Source organism: Artemia franciscana, chromosome 17, assembly GCF_032884065.1.
Source record: "Artemia franciscana chromosome 17, ASM3288406v1, whole genome shotgun sequence".
Taxonomy (NCBI): domain Eukaryota; kingdom Metazoa; phylum Arthropoda; class Branchiopoda; order Anostraca; family Artemiidae; genus Artemia; species Artemia franciscana.
In genome coordinates this window covers 38,435,132-38,452,570 of record NC_088879.1, presented here as the reverse complement: position 1 = coordinate 38,452,570, position 17,439 = coordinate 38,435,132, and the positions used below count along the sequence as shown (strand labels likewise).

The 17,439-nt window shown below is 35.1% G+C and overlaps 1 protein-coding gene across 1 annotated transcript in view; it reads left to right on the top strand.

The window, feature by feature from the left end:
* LOC136037578 (KICSTOR complex protein SZT2-like) overlaps positions 1 to 16,633 on the top strand; it is an 89,341-nt gene extending 72,708 nt beyond the window's left edge. Inside the window, exons 18-20 of the mRNA XM_065720299.1 lie at positions 6,943 to 7,138; positions 13,508 to 13,768; positions 16,412 to 16,633. Of these exons, the coding sequence (XP_065576371.1) occupies positions 6,943 to 7,138; positions 13,508 to 13,768; positions 16,412 to 16,555 (601 nt within the window). The 3' untranslated portion in view covers positions 16,556 to 16,633. The remainder of the gene's footprint in view (positions 1 to 6,942; positions 7,139 to 13,507; positions 13,769 to 16,411) is intronic.
* The last annotated feature ends 806 nt before the right edge of the window (positions 16,634 to 17,439 follow it).

Below are 17,439 nucleotides of genomic sequence, written 5' to 3'. Positions count from 1 at the left end.
AAAACGACATTTCTTCCAATACGTGTCTTAGAATTAATTAAATAGAAAAAACAAAAACTTTTCAACTGAAAGTAGGGAGCAACATTCAATCTTAAAACGAAAAAAAATTAATCCTTATGAGAATGGGAGCTAGTGCAAATAGTGAGGTTTGAGGAAAGGGTAGGTGAAAAATAAAACTGAGATGGCAAACAGCCAAGGGTCACGTCACCTGTAAGCTCTTACACTCTGTGGCGGAGATCTTTCATTAATCGAGGGAGAGTTGTTTGAATGTTACTTGAGTTACAGAGACAGTAACTAGATGATATTGATGGTCAAATGAAGATAATGTTAGGCTATGAACATCTTAGATTTTAATCATAGATACAATACAAAGTACGTCTAAGGACCCCAGGGAGATAAATATGGAGCAGAAGAAAAATCGAAAGGTGCTCATTAAAGATTATAAGGAGTTTTTAGATCAAGTAACGACCAAGCTACGGGGAGATTGGTTTTCAGTGCTGAATATCTTTGTTAAAAAAATAACAAAAAACTTTGCAGTCGTTTTAGAAAAGAAGAAAAGTCAACATCCTTATAATCGGACTTTTTCGGGAAGAGGGGAATAGTAATGAAAAAAATAAATATTCGATGATTTGGATAAAAATTGCTTAAAATTCAACAAATTGGGATTTCGGAAGGGGGTGGGTGCTTCGAAGACAGGTTTTCATCAAGAAGAATGTCTGAAAATCAGAATTTTATATTTAGTATGTCTAGGATCGTAAAGCCTTTATTCCTAGTAATAGTTGACAGCAGTGTTTTAGACAACCAAACAAAAACTTGAGGTACTAGCGAGTATATCAAAAGGAGAGTTAGAAATGGCGAGTATATCAAAAGGAGAGTTAGAAATGTGCAGGGGAAAATATTTAGCATCGAACGAATATATGTTCTCTCAAAACATGTCTACGAAGTTTGGACGAACCTCAGACTGTGTTCTTCTAGAAGAGTTATCATCACTAAAGTCAGCGATAGCATCAAATGAAGGCAAACTAGTGAAGCACAGGCATTGGCGTATCTAGATTTTTTGTTATGGGAGATATATTTTTTCTTTGGGGGACGGTACAAAAAAACTATGAAAACGCATTAAAATCTTGTTTGTATTCATTTTGTTGCATTTTTACGAGGGGAACAATTTTTGGGTTGGATTAAAAAATCGACTGAAAAACACAAGTTCTCCTTTTAACAGCCAAAATTACATAGATTATATCTAATGAAAAAAAACAGCACCCGCCCTACAATTAAGCCTTGAGGGAAACCATAATCACTCTCTGAGGGTGAATAGGAAAGCTGATCATTCTAGGTTATCGTAATAAACAAATGAGACTTAAGGTAAGAAAACTTACTCCTTGTGCCGAAATAAGGTAACTTCATCAGAAAAATTATACTATGCTTGAAGAATGAAAAGCTTAAGAAGTATCCTGGAAGAGTGTAGCAGGGGTCGCTTTAGAGCCTAGCACAGAATATAGATAATAGATAATATAGATAATTCAAGAGAGTTGCACAATCGTGCTGTTTTGAATGTTTAACTCAAAAACAGAATGGGATATCCTGAAAAATATTCTTTTGAATCTAGGAAAGCACATGAAATTGTAGCTTTTTTGAATATTGCTGGACATAGGCAGCAGGGATATCGTAGCTTTTGTCGAATAATTAGCTGGATCTTGTCGTTGGCAACGTGTAAATAAAACAATAAATCGAGCACACTTTGGAGTACTCCGAAAACTGCCCTGATCTACTAAAATATGGATCCATTGAAAGATATTAGATGCCCTAGGATGTAAAGGTTATAGGCTGTCTATCAACCAGTGAAATGACATATTTTATACAATTCTGAAAAAGGCTTATACCAGCTTTGCCTCTCAACCAGACTATATGTCTTGGCTTTGTCTCCATCTAGCCATGGCTTGATGGCAACTTGATATTAATTCAAAAATCGATTGACTCAAATTTTTCAAATTTTATTTTCAAAATTTTATGAAAATTAAGAGGTGGTTCCATCGGTGCTTGCTAGGGACCAAAATATAGGCGTAATTTCAACTTTGGGTTAAAGTATAGGGGCTAAGGGGGATTGCCCCACATCCCTCATATTAGAGTAGTCTACCAATCTATGTTTACTAGTGATAATCATAAAGCCTGTCACTATCACAGAGAAAGAGAGACAGCTCACAGAGAAAGAGAGAAAAATAAAGGAAAAAAACAAAACTAAAAAAATAAAAATAAAAAAAAAAAAACTAAAAAGAAAAAAGAAAAAAAAACTAAAAAAAGTAAAAAAATGTAAAAACCAAAAAAAAACTAAAAAGGAAAAAAGGGGAAAAATACAAAAATTTATTTCATCATTTACCATTTCAAAAACGAATGTATATACAGACTGGGACATCGGAATACAAATGACGACCGGGACACAGGGAATATAAATGACGACCGGGACACAGGGACACAACTACAACGGGGACGCCGGGGGCACAGGGGGATATATAAATGACGATGGGGACACAGAAAATGTTCGATTAGCAATCACCATCAACAAAGCTCAAGGGCAATCATTAGAATCATGAGGTATAACTAAAAAAAACTAAAAAAAAGGCAGAAAACTAAAACCTAAAAAAAAGACCAATTCAAAAACGAATGTATATACAGACTGGGACACCGGGACACGAATGACGACCGGGACACCGGGACACAAGGAATATCAATGACGCCCGGGACCCTCAAAGAGAATTCACAGACTGGGACACCGGGACATAAATGACGACCGGAACACATGGAATATAAATGACGACCGGGACACCGGGGGGCACACGGGGATATATAAATGACGACGGCGACACAGGGAATCGTCGATTAGCAATCACCATCAACAAAGCTCAAGGGCAATCATTAGAATCATGAGGTATAGATCTGAATACGGATTGTTTTCCCATGGACCATTATATGTTGCATGTTCAAGAGTCGGTAAACCTGACAATCTATTTATATGCACAGACAATGGGACAGCAAAGAATGTTGTATATTTGCATGTTTTACATAGTTAAAAACATATATATATATATATATATCTATCTATATTCACAGGTGGGACATAGGGACACAACTACAATGGCGCGTAACTAATATGGCGCGTAACGACTTACGCGCGCGGGGGGGCTTGGGGGGGGGGGGGGGCGCGAAGCGCCCCCACCAACAAGGTGTTGGGGTGGCGCTTCGCGCCACCCCAACAGCTAGTATATATATATAAATAAGTTGTATGTATTTTTGTGTTGAGGGTTTGTATATGACGTCTGAAAAATAAAGAAGAAAAAAAAAACAAACTAAAATGTAAAAACTGGGAATTGCATAAATATTTCGAAATATTTTGACAATAGATTAAAGTAATTCGAAAACCTTAAAACAGATACTTAAAATTTTGAGGTTTATTATAAATTGTTGAGCTTTAGCAAGCTTGGTACGTATAGGAAGCTGCCCATATAGTTAATTCAAAGAGAAATTTTAGTATAAATCCTACAATGGCAGAAGAAACAGCCGAGGAATCTGCTCAAAGGGTTAATGCCAAAAGGCTTGCGGCTAAAGAACGCAAAACCGCGCAGTTAGATGAAAATCCACCTGGACAGCGAGAGTCAAATCGTATCAAAACTGAAAATGATAGCGATGATGATTGGGTTTGGGATTTTGACTTAGATAAGGTCATCAATGCCTACCAGATTTTAGTTAAAAAAACAAAGGTTTGGCGATATATATTTAATAGTGACGCTGAAAAATAAAGAAGAAAAGAAAACTGAAAAAAGAAAAAAGGTAAAAAACTAAAAAAAAAAACTAAAAAGAAAAAAATAAAAAAAAAACTAAAAAATTAAAAAAAGAAAAAACCTAAAAAGAAAAACGTAAAAAAAATAAAAAAAAAGAAAAAACTAAAAAAAAATTGGGAATGGCACAAATATTTCAATATATTTTGACAATAGATTAAAGTAATTCGAAAACCTTAAAACAGATACCCAAATTTTGAAGTTTATTATAAATTGTTGGAGCTTTGGCATGCTTGTCACGTAAAGATTTTTCCAAGTGTCAATGTTAGAATGAACATTGACAAATTGAAGAAAACAAATCAATAAAAAGAAGAAACTAAAAAAAGAAAAACTAAAAAAGAAAAAAACTAAGAAAAGAAAAAACTAAAAGAGAAAAAAAACTAAAAAAGAAACTGTATCTATATATATATAAAAATAAGTTGTATATATGCATGTTTATTTGTTTGTGGGTTTGTATTTCACGCCATTATTAAGTATATAAGGCTTTGTATATGACGTCATTATAAGATGACACTACAGACCGGGACACCGGGACACAAATGATGACCGGAACACAGGGAATATAAATGACGACCGGGACACTCAAAGAGAAATTACAGACCGGGACACAAATGACGACCGGGACACCGGGACAGAGGGAATATAAATGACGACCGGGACACTCAAAGAGAAATTACAGACTGGGATACCGGGACACAAATGACGACCGGAACACAGGGAATATAAATGACGACCAGGACACAGGGACATAACTACAACGGGGACGCCGGTGGCACAGGGGGATATATAAATGACGACGGGGACACAGGGAATGTTCGATTAGTAATCACCATCAACAAAGCTCAAGGGCAATCGTTAGAAAAATGCGGTATAGATCTGAATACGGATGGTTTTCCCATGGACAATTATTATGTTGCATGTTTGAGAGTTGGTAAACCTGAAAATCTATTTATATGGACAGACAATGGGACAGCAAAGAATGTTGTATATTCGCAAGTTTTAACGACTTACGCGCGCGGGGGGCTTGGGGGGTGCGAAGCGCCACCACCAACTAGATGTTGGGGTGGCGCAAAGCGCCACCCCAACAGCTAGTATTATATGTATTTTGACAATTCTGAGAAAAATCAAAAGTTTGAAGCTTGGTAGAAATCGTTGTTAGACCTTGGATTTGATCAGTAATGTCTTTCTTAGATATGAAAAAAAAAGTTTTTAAGTTTTATAACTTCGGTTCAGAATCGCTAAATTTATTATGTAAACTGCAAAAATATAAATGGTGCCTGAGAAATAATTTTAATTTTTTTTTTTCTAACATGAAACATACCTGAAAATTTTTAAATTAGTTTTTTTTATAATATTTTTATATACGTCATTATTGCAATATTGTTGTCACACTTGTCGTACTTGTGTGAATAATTGAAGATTTTCATGTATGGAAAAGTTTACATTTAATTGGTGAATAAATCAACTGGTAATTACAATTGTATATTTTTAGCAAGGGATTACAACAATTCAAAACCCTCAAGCAAGGAAACAAAAGGTTTTAAGCTTAATAAACAATTGGTGTTAGAAATTGTACTTGCTTCAATAATCAAATATCCCAAAAGTTTAGCATGAATAGACATTAAATTGCTTAAAGAGCAAAAAACTGGTAATTGCAAAATATTTGTATATATTTTAAGCGTCTGAGGTAAAGATGAAAAAAAAATGCACAATAAAAAAAAATGTACAATAAAATCTTTGGTTGGAAAACAAGATACAGCGGTGACTGGCCACAAAAACGATCTATTTACGGCCACAAAACGATCTAAAATGGCCACAAAAACGAATAGGTTAGTACTTTAAGAGAGAATTCGTATTTTTCACTAAGTGGCTGTATCGAACCTATAGTGATGTCATGACATCAAGAAAAGGTTAATCATTTTTGCGATTTAATCTTAGTTTTCTTTATATATTTCCATAGTTTCATAGTATGGTGATTAAGGTGTTTATCATGTCTGCTTTAAGCATTTTTGCACTTGAATCATACTTTAAGTTTTACATGGTTTCATCTTTTTATTTCTGTATTGTCTCTTGCTGCTTTTTTAGTATAATCTGATTCAAGAAAATAGGGAGTTACAGAATAGAGTTTCTGTTGTGCAATTTAACTCAGAGACTGTATGAGCTTCTTAACTTATTCTTAAAACTCTGTCAACTAAAGAAAAGACCATGCTTCATTTCACAAAAAAGGGGGTGTTGAATACCGATCATTATGAGCTGTTTCCTATAGATAGAAAATTCAAGGTTGAAAACTCATTTTAAAATGAGGAGGTGAAATAAAATTAGCATCTTCTAATCTTCGATTCTACCGTAAATTAAATAAAAAAACAAGTTTTTTTAGCGGAAAGTAAGGAGCGACATTAAAACTTAAAACGAACAGAAATTACTTCGTCTGTGAAAGGGGCTGCTTCCTCATCAACGCCCCGCTCTTTACGCTAAAGTTTGACTCTTTCTCTTAGCTCTACTTTTAAAACAGTAAAAAACTTTAGCGTAAAGAGCGTGGCGTTGATGAGGAAGCAGCCCCTTTCACATACGAAGTAATTTCTGTTCGTTTTACGTTTTAAGTTTTAAGATTCTATGACTTTAAGGGGTTGTTTCCCCCTATTTTCTAAAATAAGGCAACTTTTCTCAGGCTCGTAACTTTTGCTGGGTAAGATTAAACTTGATGAAACTTAAATATTTAAAATCAGCATTAAAATGCGATTCTTTTGATGTAGCTATTGGTATCAAAATTCCATTTTTTAGAGTTTTGGTTACTATTGAGCCGGGTCGCTCCTTACTACGGTTCGTTACCGCGAACTGTTCGACTATAAATTGGTATCAAAAGTGTTCAAATGTGCCGTTAATCCATGCAGAGAAGTAGGTAAATGATCCCAAGGAAACAAAATGGTCCAAGAAAGAATTGTTCAGTGGAAAATATTCAAAGCAGAATTTTTTTCGAAATCCAGTCAGAAGCTTTCTATGTTATATCTTTCTTCTTTTGAATTGATTCAATGCCTTTCTTAGCAGTACATCAGTTTTCATTCTCTCTTTTATTCATTCCGTTTTATTATATAATTTTGTATATTTATTCTAGACAAGAATCTATAAATTATCTTGGCTACTATTCGGGCCATGAGCAGTTGTTGCAAGCAGCCATCCAGGAACAAGCCAGAAATTTTGAATTGCTGTTGAAACAAGAGCTAAAAAATGCCAGAATTCATTGTCGGAGAGACCTATTATGGCAACGGCTGTTTAGTTGGCCAGGAAAAGAGGCCGAGTCTCGTAAAGAGGTAAGTGGCTACTGTCATGCTGTCAAAATTCATAACAAATTCCATAGTAAAAACAGGTTTTGAGGTAAGTGTACCATTTTAACGCTGGAAGGTGTTATGTTACATGACGTAACTTTCACAGGGGATCAGAGAACATGAAATATGACTTTGGAATTTTGGCTCTTATTAAAGACCATAAGTTTTTCCACGGCAGGTCTTTTAACAGTCTAAGATGTGGCAATAACAAATAACCATATTGAATTTTATGGCAGATCAGAAAAGAATATTTTGTCGCAGTCCATGTGTAAACTTCGTAACACATTGTACACTTCTGAGATAATTGCCAATAACTGTTTGCTAAGGTGTTTTCAAACAGAGTGTCAACAGGGCAATATATAAATATATATATATATATATATATATATATATACATATATACATATATCTTCTATATATATAAAAATAAGTTGTCTGTCTGTCTGTGGGTCTGTGGATCTGTGGATCAGGTGACGTCATGTTTCGGCTGACGTCATGAAATTAGTTGCCGTCATTTTTGTTATGATGATGCTTAGTATATTGTAAAACACATTAATTTGGTTAATAATATACCATTTAAAACACCAAAATGAACATGCTGGAGTAGTCACTCGGTGAGAGAGGGTGTCAGAACGGAGAATGAAGGTCCCAGGTTCAAATCCTGGTTAGGCTAAAAAAGGTAAAAAACTAAAAACTAAAAAAAAAACTGAAAAAACTAAAAAAAGGCAAAAACTACAAAAAAAACTAAAAACTAATAAAAAAATAAAAAAGCCGAAAAACTAAAAAAACTAAAGAAACTAAAAAAAGGAAAAAACTTAAAAAACTAAAAACTAAAAAAAACTAAAAAAAGGAAAAATGAAAAATAGAAGAGAAAAAGAATACTAATAAAATTAAAAATAAAAATAAAAAAAAATAAAAAAGATAAAAAGCTAAAAAAAAGGTAAAAACCAATAAAAACTAAAAAGAAAAAAAGGTAAAAAACTAAAAAAAAAAAATTCATCTAAAAAACTAAAAAAAACTAAAAGAACTAAAAAAGTAAAAAAAAACTAAAAAAAGGAAAAAACTGAAAAATAAGCGGGATATAAAACAGGGGGATATAAATGACGACCGGGACACCGGGACATAAGGAATATAAATGAATCAGAAAATACAACTCATGTTTCCAAATGACGTCGTTTGGAGCCCAAATTGAAAATCCAGATCAATTTATGTCTACTTTCAAAGTAAAAGGGCAAATTTATCATAGAGCAGGGTCTCTTCTACCATTCTCAGGCGAGAATCATAAATTTTTACAATTGTACTTCATCAGTGATAGAAATTCTGAATTGAATGCACGTTGCGAAATTTCTCCCAACATTGAAAGGACAATCGTTTCCCAATTACAACATCTTTTCCACGAAAATAATAATTTAGTGCGTCTGTTCAAAACAGCCATCGATTTGATGCCTACTTATACGCATAAAATTGTTATTTCCGCTGACAAAACGCCTCCTGGCCAACATGTGCGTAGATACAATGCTCCAACTATCGACGAAGTGGCCATCGTTATGGTCGGTGATCAGTTTTTACCTCGAGATATTATTCTCAGGGTTTCCACCACACGTGCTACAACTAAAAATAGGCCTACCAATAATACTTTTAAGAAATATAAACCCACCAAAGCTTTGCTATGGCACTCGACCTGGCGTAAAAAAAAAACAATGGAAAACCTAATAGAGGCCACAATCTTGACAGGGCCTTTTGAGGGTGAGGCTGTTCTTATTCCTCGCATTCCCAAGATTCCAACGGATCTGCCTTTTCAATTTAAAAGATTGCAATTCCCAATTCGATTAGCATTTGCAATCACCATTAACAAACCTCAAGGTCAATCATTAGAAAAATGTGGTATAGATATTAATACTGATTGTTTTTCCCATTGACAATTGTACGTTGCATGTTCGAGGGTCGGTAAACCTGACAATCTATTTATATGCAGCGACAATTGGACAGCGAAGAATGTTGTATATTCGCAAGTTTTACGCAGTTAATTTGTATTTTATCTATCTATCTATCTATCTATCTCTATAAAAACGAGTTGTATGTATGCATGTTTGTTTGTTTGTAAAAAGAGCGTTTGCATATGATGTCATTATTAGTACATACGGCTTTGTATATGCAGAGACAATGGGAAAGCCAAGAATGTTGTATATTCGCAATTTTTACGTAGTTTAACTCCTGCAGACGAAATGAATGCTTGCCTAAAAAATTCTAATTTATAGGCACACGTAAAAATATTAAAATTAACTACAAATATGCGTGTCCGATTGCAAAACGATGACTCTGGTCAAACAGTAGACTCAATTTCAGGACGTATACAACTACCTGCTGATTTCTGTAATTTAGTGACGTCCAAAAATGAATTGATTGAAAAAGTATTTCCGAATATTCTAAAAAATTATCAAAATAATAAATGGCTAAGTGAAAGAGCGATTCTCGCACCCAAAAATATAGACGTCCACGAAATCAACAATATTGTTTTGAACAAGATTCGAGACCAGGCAGTCCTTTACAAGTCACTCGACACAGTTTTGGAACCAAATGAAGCGGTTAATTATCCATCTGAATTTTTAAATTCCATAGATCCTTCAGGGTTTCCACCACACGTGCTACAACTAAAAATAGGCGTACCAATAATACTTTTAAGAAATATCAACCCACCAAAGCTTTGCAATGGCACGCGACTTGCCGTAAAAAAAAAAACAATGGAAAACATAATAGAGGCCACAATCTTGACAGGGCCTTATGAGGGTGAGGCTGTTCTTATTCCTCGCATTCCCATGATTCCAACGGATCTGCTTTTTCAATTTAAAAGATTGCAATTCCCAATTCGATTAGTATTTGCTATCACCATTAACAAAGCTCATGGTCAATCATTAGAAAAATGTGGTATAGATCTTAATCCTGATTGTTTTTCCCATGGACAATTATACGTTGCATGTTCGAGGGTCGGTAAACCTGACAATGTATTTATATGCAGCGACAATTGGACAGCGAAGAATGTTGTTTATTCGCAAGTTTTACGCAGTTAATTTGTATTGTATCTATCTATATAAAAACGAGTTATGTGGATGCATGTTTGTTTGTTTGTAAAAAGAGCGTTTGTATATGACGTCATCATTAGTACATACGGCTTTGCATATGCACAGACAATGGGAAAGCCAAGAATGTTGTTTATTCGCAATTTTTGCGTAGTTTGAAAAACATATATAAATCTATCTATATTCACAGGTGGGACACAGGGACACAACTACAATGGCGCATAACTAATATGGCACGTAACGACTTACGCGCGCGGGGGGGCTTGGGGGGCGTAAAGCGCCCCACCAACTAGGTGTTGGGGTGGCGCGAAGCGCCACCCCAACAGCTAGTATATATATATATATATATATATATATATATATATATATATATATATATCTCTATATATATATATATATATACATAAATATATATATACATATATATACAGGTATTTTGGAATACCACACTGTCTTTCCATGATGTACAATAAACAGCTCTATAGGGAAAAATACTTTTATGAGACAGGTAATAAAAAATCCCTGGATATTTCGGTCACATGCACAGTAGCCGTCCTCAGCAGATAAACACTTAGGTTAATCTGCTGAAAACGGCAACTGTTAATGTGACGGAAATATGCAGAGATTATGTTTTTGTTTTCACTGTCTAATAAAAGGATCTGTCCCTATTGAACTGCTATTTGTAGGGCAATATGTGTTCAAGAAATATGTGTTCAAACTTTGTAAGTGACACTTTTCTTCGGAAAATCTTGTGAGGTAAACATTACGTGCAATGATGAACTCATTTCGTATGCAATATTAGTGATTGGTCATTCAATCGTCGGTATCACACCTTAAGATTATATCTAAAAATTTTAAAACACCGAAATAGTTGCCAAAAATGAATAGCTAAGTTTTTATCAAAAGAAGTATCAGTAGGGCGATGTGTGTTCAATCGTAATTTGACCCGTCTGGTCTATAGTGTTCTACTGATCCTCTCTTTGAGAAGAGCCTAGCAATTGGTTTTGAGGAAATTTTTCAGAAGTGGGAAATTAAGCTACAGTCTTTCGTGACGGTGACGTGACCGTGGCCTGTCGATTTTTCCAGATCGTCAAGATGTCGAAGTCGAAACTCTTTTTTTTATTGGTGCGATTTGGTCGCGTTTAATAAAGAGGTATTTTGCTGAGCTTTAGCATATGATGAGATTTTATGCTTTCTGGTGTAATATTGAGCTCTGGAGATATTTAAAAGGTTTGGGTGTTTGGAAAATGTGTTATGCATGTACACAAATAGCGTACCGTAACCTCTGTACATCATGCTATTTTGATGAATCCGCCTTTATAAGGTTCATTTCGATGGACCTCGTCTTAATGAGCACAGGATAGGCAATGAGAGAACTCGAAATCAAATGGGGGGGGGGGGGCTTTCCTGGACTTATATCATGCTGGTGATTTAAACATCCTAAATGAAAGTATGAGCAAAGTAAATAAACTTCTTGTGGTTTTGCGAGTTCAGGCCGGTAGAACAGTTCTGAAAATTAATACTAAGAAGACCAAGTCGCTAAGGCTAGGAATAAGTGAAGATGAAAAGGTTATGTTGGGTAACGAAAAGATTGATCAGGTGAACAGCTTCACTTACCTTGGTTGTATTATTAGTAACGACGGTGGGAGCAGCGAAGATGTTAAGAATAGAATAGCTAAGGATCAGGGTGTTTTTTCGCAGCTGAAAAAAGTTTGGAAATATCGGAAAACAGTTCTACAAACCAAGGTCAGAATATTGGAAGCTACAGTGATGACAGTGGTCAAATATGGTTCGGAAGCATGGGCGATCCGAAAAGCGGATGAAGATTTGCTAGATGTTTTTTTTTTTTAGAAAAATTGCCTACGGATTTGTTCTGAGTACCCGGCTTACTGACCGTATTTCAAACAGTAGGATGTACGAATAGTGTGTTTCAAACCCTCTTTCTAGGGCTAAAATGAGAGAAAGGCTGAGATGGCTAGGGCACGTTCTGTGGATGAAAGATGAAAGGTTTCCAAAGATTGTCGTTTTCGGCCAACCGTCTAGGGCTAAACGGAAAGCAGGTTGTCCGCTGTTGGGGTGAGAGGATATCATAAAGAAAGATTTTAGGGAAATGGGAATTTCCTGAAAGGGTGTAAAGAGGAAGGCTTTGAATAGATTGGGTTGAAAGAGGAGTGAGCTGTGAGGCTGTGTTGTCCTCAGGCAGCTTGGTGCTGCGGTGATTTGTTAATAGTATCAGTAGTAGTAATAGCGAAGAACACTAGAGTTGCAAAAATTATGAACAAATTGCGCAATTTCGCTATTAGTAGAGAGTTTCCCGATATTAAAATAGTGTACTGTAATCTCTGTAGCGCATGCTATTTTGATAATGGTGCTGAAGAAGAGTATGGAATTGTTATTTTACGAAAATTATACTTCTGCTAGATACGCTTTTTTTAACTTTATTGGTCTGAATGCAGTGGCGTATAATTCAAACAGCCCATCACACTGCTTTAGATCCCTGGTTCGATCCCGGGTTTCGGCAATTTTTTTTTTCTGTGGTGGCGCAGTGGGTTTGACCTTAGCTTGGTAATACGGGACCAAGAGATCGAATAATGCTGCAGCAATGCACTGCAGGGCCGACGCAGGGACCTTAGTAGTCAAGAAGCGTCGTTACTCTGATACAATACAATTTATTGGTAAGTAGCATCTATTAGTTTGTATTATATGGCTATTTACTTGTCAGACTAAATTGATCCAGGTTCTCAAAAGAGATTCAATATTTGATACATTTTTGTCTTCATTAAAAAAACAAAAACTTTTTTGCATTCTGACCAATGGTCTGCGTAGCGCAGGTACCGATATCCAGACTCTCTGCCTTCAGCTGGGAGTGCAATGTGTAGTTGGGATCATCTAAGGTGTGTCAATGTTACCTTCAATGCGTGTTTTTTCTTTCTTTTTATGAGAACTGAGAACAGCTTTTATTTTTTCCCTTCCTACAATCATCCTCGTTTCTTTTTTGTTGTTTTTTAATATGTTTTTGTTTCTCGTTTTTGTCAAATATTCATGTATAGTCAGTGTCATCGTAAAACTTATTTATTTTGTAATCGTGAGCACCACTTAACGTTTCGAGAAACTCCTGCTGAAATTTTTACCAGTGAATTTTTACTAGTAAATTTTTACTAGTGTTAGCCTTTGACACAAATTAGCGAAGTTAGGAATAGTCTCCAATATTACCTGCCTGTGAATAATCTTTTCATATATACTATATCCAAATTTAGCTTATAATTTCTTTTTTCAGTCCGGATTATCGTTCACGGAATTTCAAGAAATGATGAATCTTTCCAGTATTGTCGAAATCGATGCCTTTGACCCTAGCTTAAAACATTTCCTCTCTCAGCCTTATAGCTTTTATCAAGGACTCAGTAAATTAATAACTAATCGGTATGCAGAACGATGTCGCGCTTACAGTTCTGAAACTGTCCAATATACTGTTTTGCTTAGTCAAAAAGATCAAAATTGGTTCACTTGTATGGTTGTAGCTGTGGATTTAAAAAGACCGGTAAGCAGCATTTTATCTAAACATTTCTATGTGATTGTTGCTATAATCTAAGTTGTAAGACCTAGAACTCGTCATAAATTTCAATCAATGCAATGATTGATTTTAAGATGATTGTTTCATTTATCTAAAGTAATGTTCTCATTAATATCGGGTGTAGGAAAAACTTTATCCGGCTGGGAGAAAATAATCCCTAAACAAACCTTCGAAAAACCACTTCACTATAAAAACAGCTTCTAAAGAAATTATCCTTGGCTGGGCATTAATAGTTTTTAACCAAAAATCCTGGTGGCAAAGTTGGAACTGTCTGATACCAATTGGCGGAATTAGCTCAGTTTAACCCAAAGCTTTGCTAAAAGCTCACGCGTGTCGTTTTAGCCGAGGATTCTAAAAGCCGGATAAGCCTGCTTCACGTGACTGTAACTGTCGTCTAAGTTGTAAGGCCTAGAACTGTGCATGAATTTTAGCCAATCAGTGAAAAAATCAATTTTAAGTGCCTACCTTGAAATTTCTGCCTTTACTCTATTTGGTTAAAGTTTGTAGATAGTTCTAGGTCTACAACTTGGATGGAAACTATGGTTTTATTTGGCTAAAACGATATTTGTTACAGCACATAGCAATATAGTTGCTAGAAATAAAACTCCTGTCGATTGTTTTCCCAATCTGTCTTTATATAATCCTTCCTTTTCTTATTTTCAAGTTTTTATTGTGGTATATTCATCTCAAAAGTCTAAAGATAAAGTCTAATTTGACTGAAACACGTTTACTACGGCTGGGACAAACGAATCCCTAAATCTGCACCTTCGTAAATTCATCACACTGGAAATACAGTTAATAGAAAATATTTACCCTAACCTAATCGAAAGCTGTCTTTGACCAAGAAGATTGGCGACGAAATTTAAGTTCTTGAAACGATCGATAGAATTAGCTCAGTTAGACACAGATTTTACAAATTCCCTCGTGCAGCGTTGCCAATTCTTTGAAATAAACCGTATCAGTTTTCTGACTAAAATCGTACTGCAAAAGATTAATTGGTTCCACCTGAACAGCCGGCTAAAATTTGCCGTGACAAGAAGAAAATTTTAGATCTGAATCAGAAAGGAGCAAATAAGAACAAAATGTACCAAAAATTTTATCGTACCGAAAAAATTCCAAATTTGTCACACAATGCCAAGACCTCTAATTTGTACCAAAAACGTTATAATTGTACCTTGTTGGCAACACTGCACTCGTGTCGTTGTATCTGTGCATTTTAAAATACTGATAAGCCTTATATTATCTAAAGAGGCATCTGCATATGATTTTAGCTATCTTTCAAGTTGTAAGGCCTATAACTGTATGTGAGTTTCAACCTGTTGATGAATGGAAGAATTTTAGTTACCAGCCTTGAAAATTATGCTGAGTGGTTTTGCGTGCAAGACTCTCAGTCATATGTCCCTCTGGAAGGGGTTTAAGTCTCAGTGTTACCCATTAATTTGTTTGAGACGGGGAGGGGTCATCGATGTGGCTCTGGGCATAGTCAAAATCGACCAAGTATCAAAAGGATGCCTGGACAAATCCAGGGAAGGTAAACAGGAAAGGTGTGTGAAATGACAGGATGGCTGACCTCTAGCCCATCATTTTAATTCCTGGATGACTGGTCATGAAAAGGAGATCAGCACCACTGGTAGGGACTCTAAAGTCTAGTATGCATCCTTTACCTTTTACTTTCAGATTTTCTCCTTTAGTCTGATTGGTTGGAATTGGAACATAGTTCTGGGTATTACAACTTAGGTTTTTGCTATATTTGTCAGTTAAAACGCTTTACCATTTTTTTATGACCTGTTTAAAATAATATTTTCTTACTATGTAACTTGTATAGTAGTGCTTCCCAAAAATGAAAAGAATTGGATTTGACTCGAGCAGGTTTTTCACAGCTTGGAAAACAGAATCACTAGACACACCGTGAAAAAAACAATAAACGCTTGAGGCATCCCTAAGAATCGTTTTCTGCTTTTATTCTTTATCTGATGGTGCAATCTTGTACCTTAATCCCCCAACAAGCCAAGATGCTAACGAGTTTCGACTCCAGCTAAAGCGTCTTTCAAAGGGTTGCTGTCGTTGCGAACGCTGACTATGTCATATAGGAAATCCAACCTAATAATTTGACTAGAAAAGTAGTAATGTGACTAGGACGTATCTGAAGAAAGAATTACTTAAACTGACTACTAAACATCAAAGCTAAGACTCTGGGACCAAACAACTGTTAGCACCGTTTATTAAAAATATTCTATTATGAATAAATTGACTGGTTATACTATATATGTTTCTGTTTCTTCTTTTAAACAGGCTATAAAGCCTTTAAGGGATGTGTTATTAATGTAATGGTTTATTATATATTCCAGCGGAAATAAATTATAAATTCTATAAAACTGTGTCGACGCATTTGGGTATTGGAATTCGGTGACAAAATTAGAACCGTGTAAACTCAGTCGGTATGAATTATCTCAACATTCTATAAATGTTAAATATGTGAAATAAAAAATAAAAATGCAAATATAAAATATAATTACAAAATATATAAAATATCAAAAATCATAATATAATTATATATATATATATATACTTATATATTATAATACTTGTCTTATTTCTAACATATTTCAGACTATTTTCAACTTGTCAAGGGACTCTGATGGTATGGTGGTCATAGCTAAGAATAAAATTGAAAGAACTTCTCAAAGAGATGCCCTGATAAAAGAGTTTGTCAATCTATGCTGTTTTCATACATGGACAGGGCTTCTCGGATGATTTTATTGATGATTTACTGATGATGATTTTATTTTTGTTCAGGTTTGTTATTGCGAAATAAAATACTATATATTTTCATCTTTTGTCGTCATAATTTTGGAGTCATTATAATCTTATAAACATAGGCTAGTTCTAAGAATTTCAACTTTTTAGAAATTGATATTTTATATTCAAAAATTATATTTTTTGAAACATAGGCCAGTTCTAAGAATTTTAACTTTTTTGTATATTGTAAGCAGGGCCATATCCAGGATTTTTTTTTCGAAGGTGGGGCTACAAAAGAAAAAAAAACTTCATAAAACGTATCAAAAATTTGTTTATATTCATTTTTGGTGGTTATTTTAGTAGTTGGACAAACATTTCGGGAGGGGGAGGGGGTTCAAACTGCTAACCCCCCCCCACTCCTGGATGCGGCCTTGATTTTAAGTAACTTATTATTGAACGTCATCATGTTCCAGGGTACCTTACACAACTTGTCTTAATTTTGAGAAGTGTAAGGGTAAAGTAGCCCAGTCCCGCCAGTCCAGGCAAGGGATCAATAATCCATCTAAAGTATAAACAAATAGTGCTAATCAGCTTATTAATGGACAGCAAGAAGTCTCGGGTACCTCCTGGCCACTGTTTAGGTAGGATATTACAAAATGAATATTAAAACTTCTAAGTAACATTCTGTAAATAAGAGATGACTGCTTTTTTGCAATTTTACTGGGGGGAAACAAAAGTAGTAGCGCCCGTGAAGCGGGCGGGAATCTGTCATAAGAAAGATGAAAAGGAACTGGGATTCATATTGGAGGTAGAAAAAATTGGAACTTCGAATAATGTGGGGTGGGGTAAAAGTTTAAAGGGAGTCAAACTTCTTATTACATTGTTATTGTGCTAGAGCC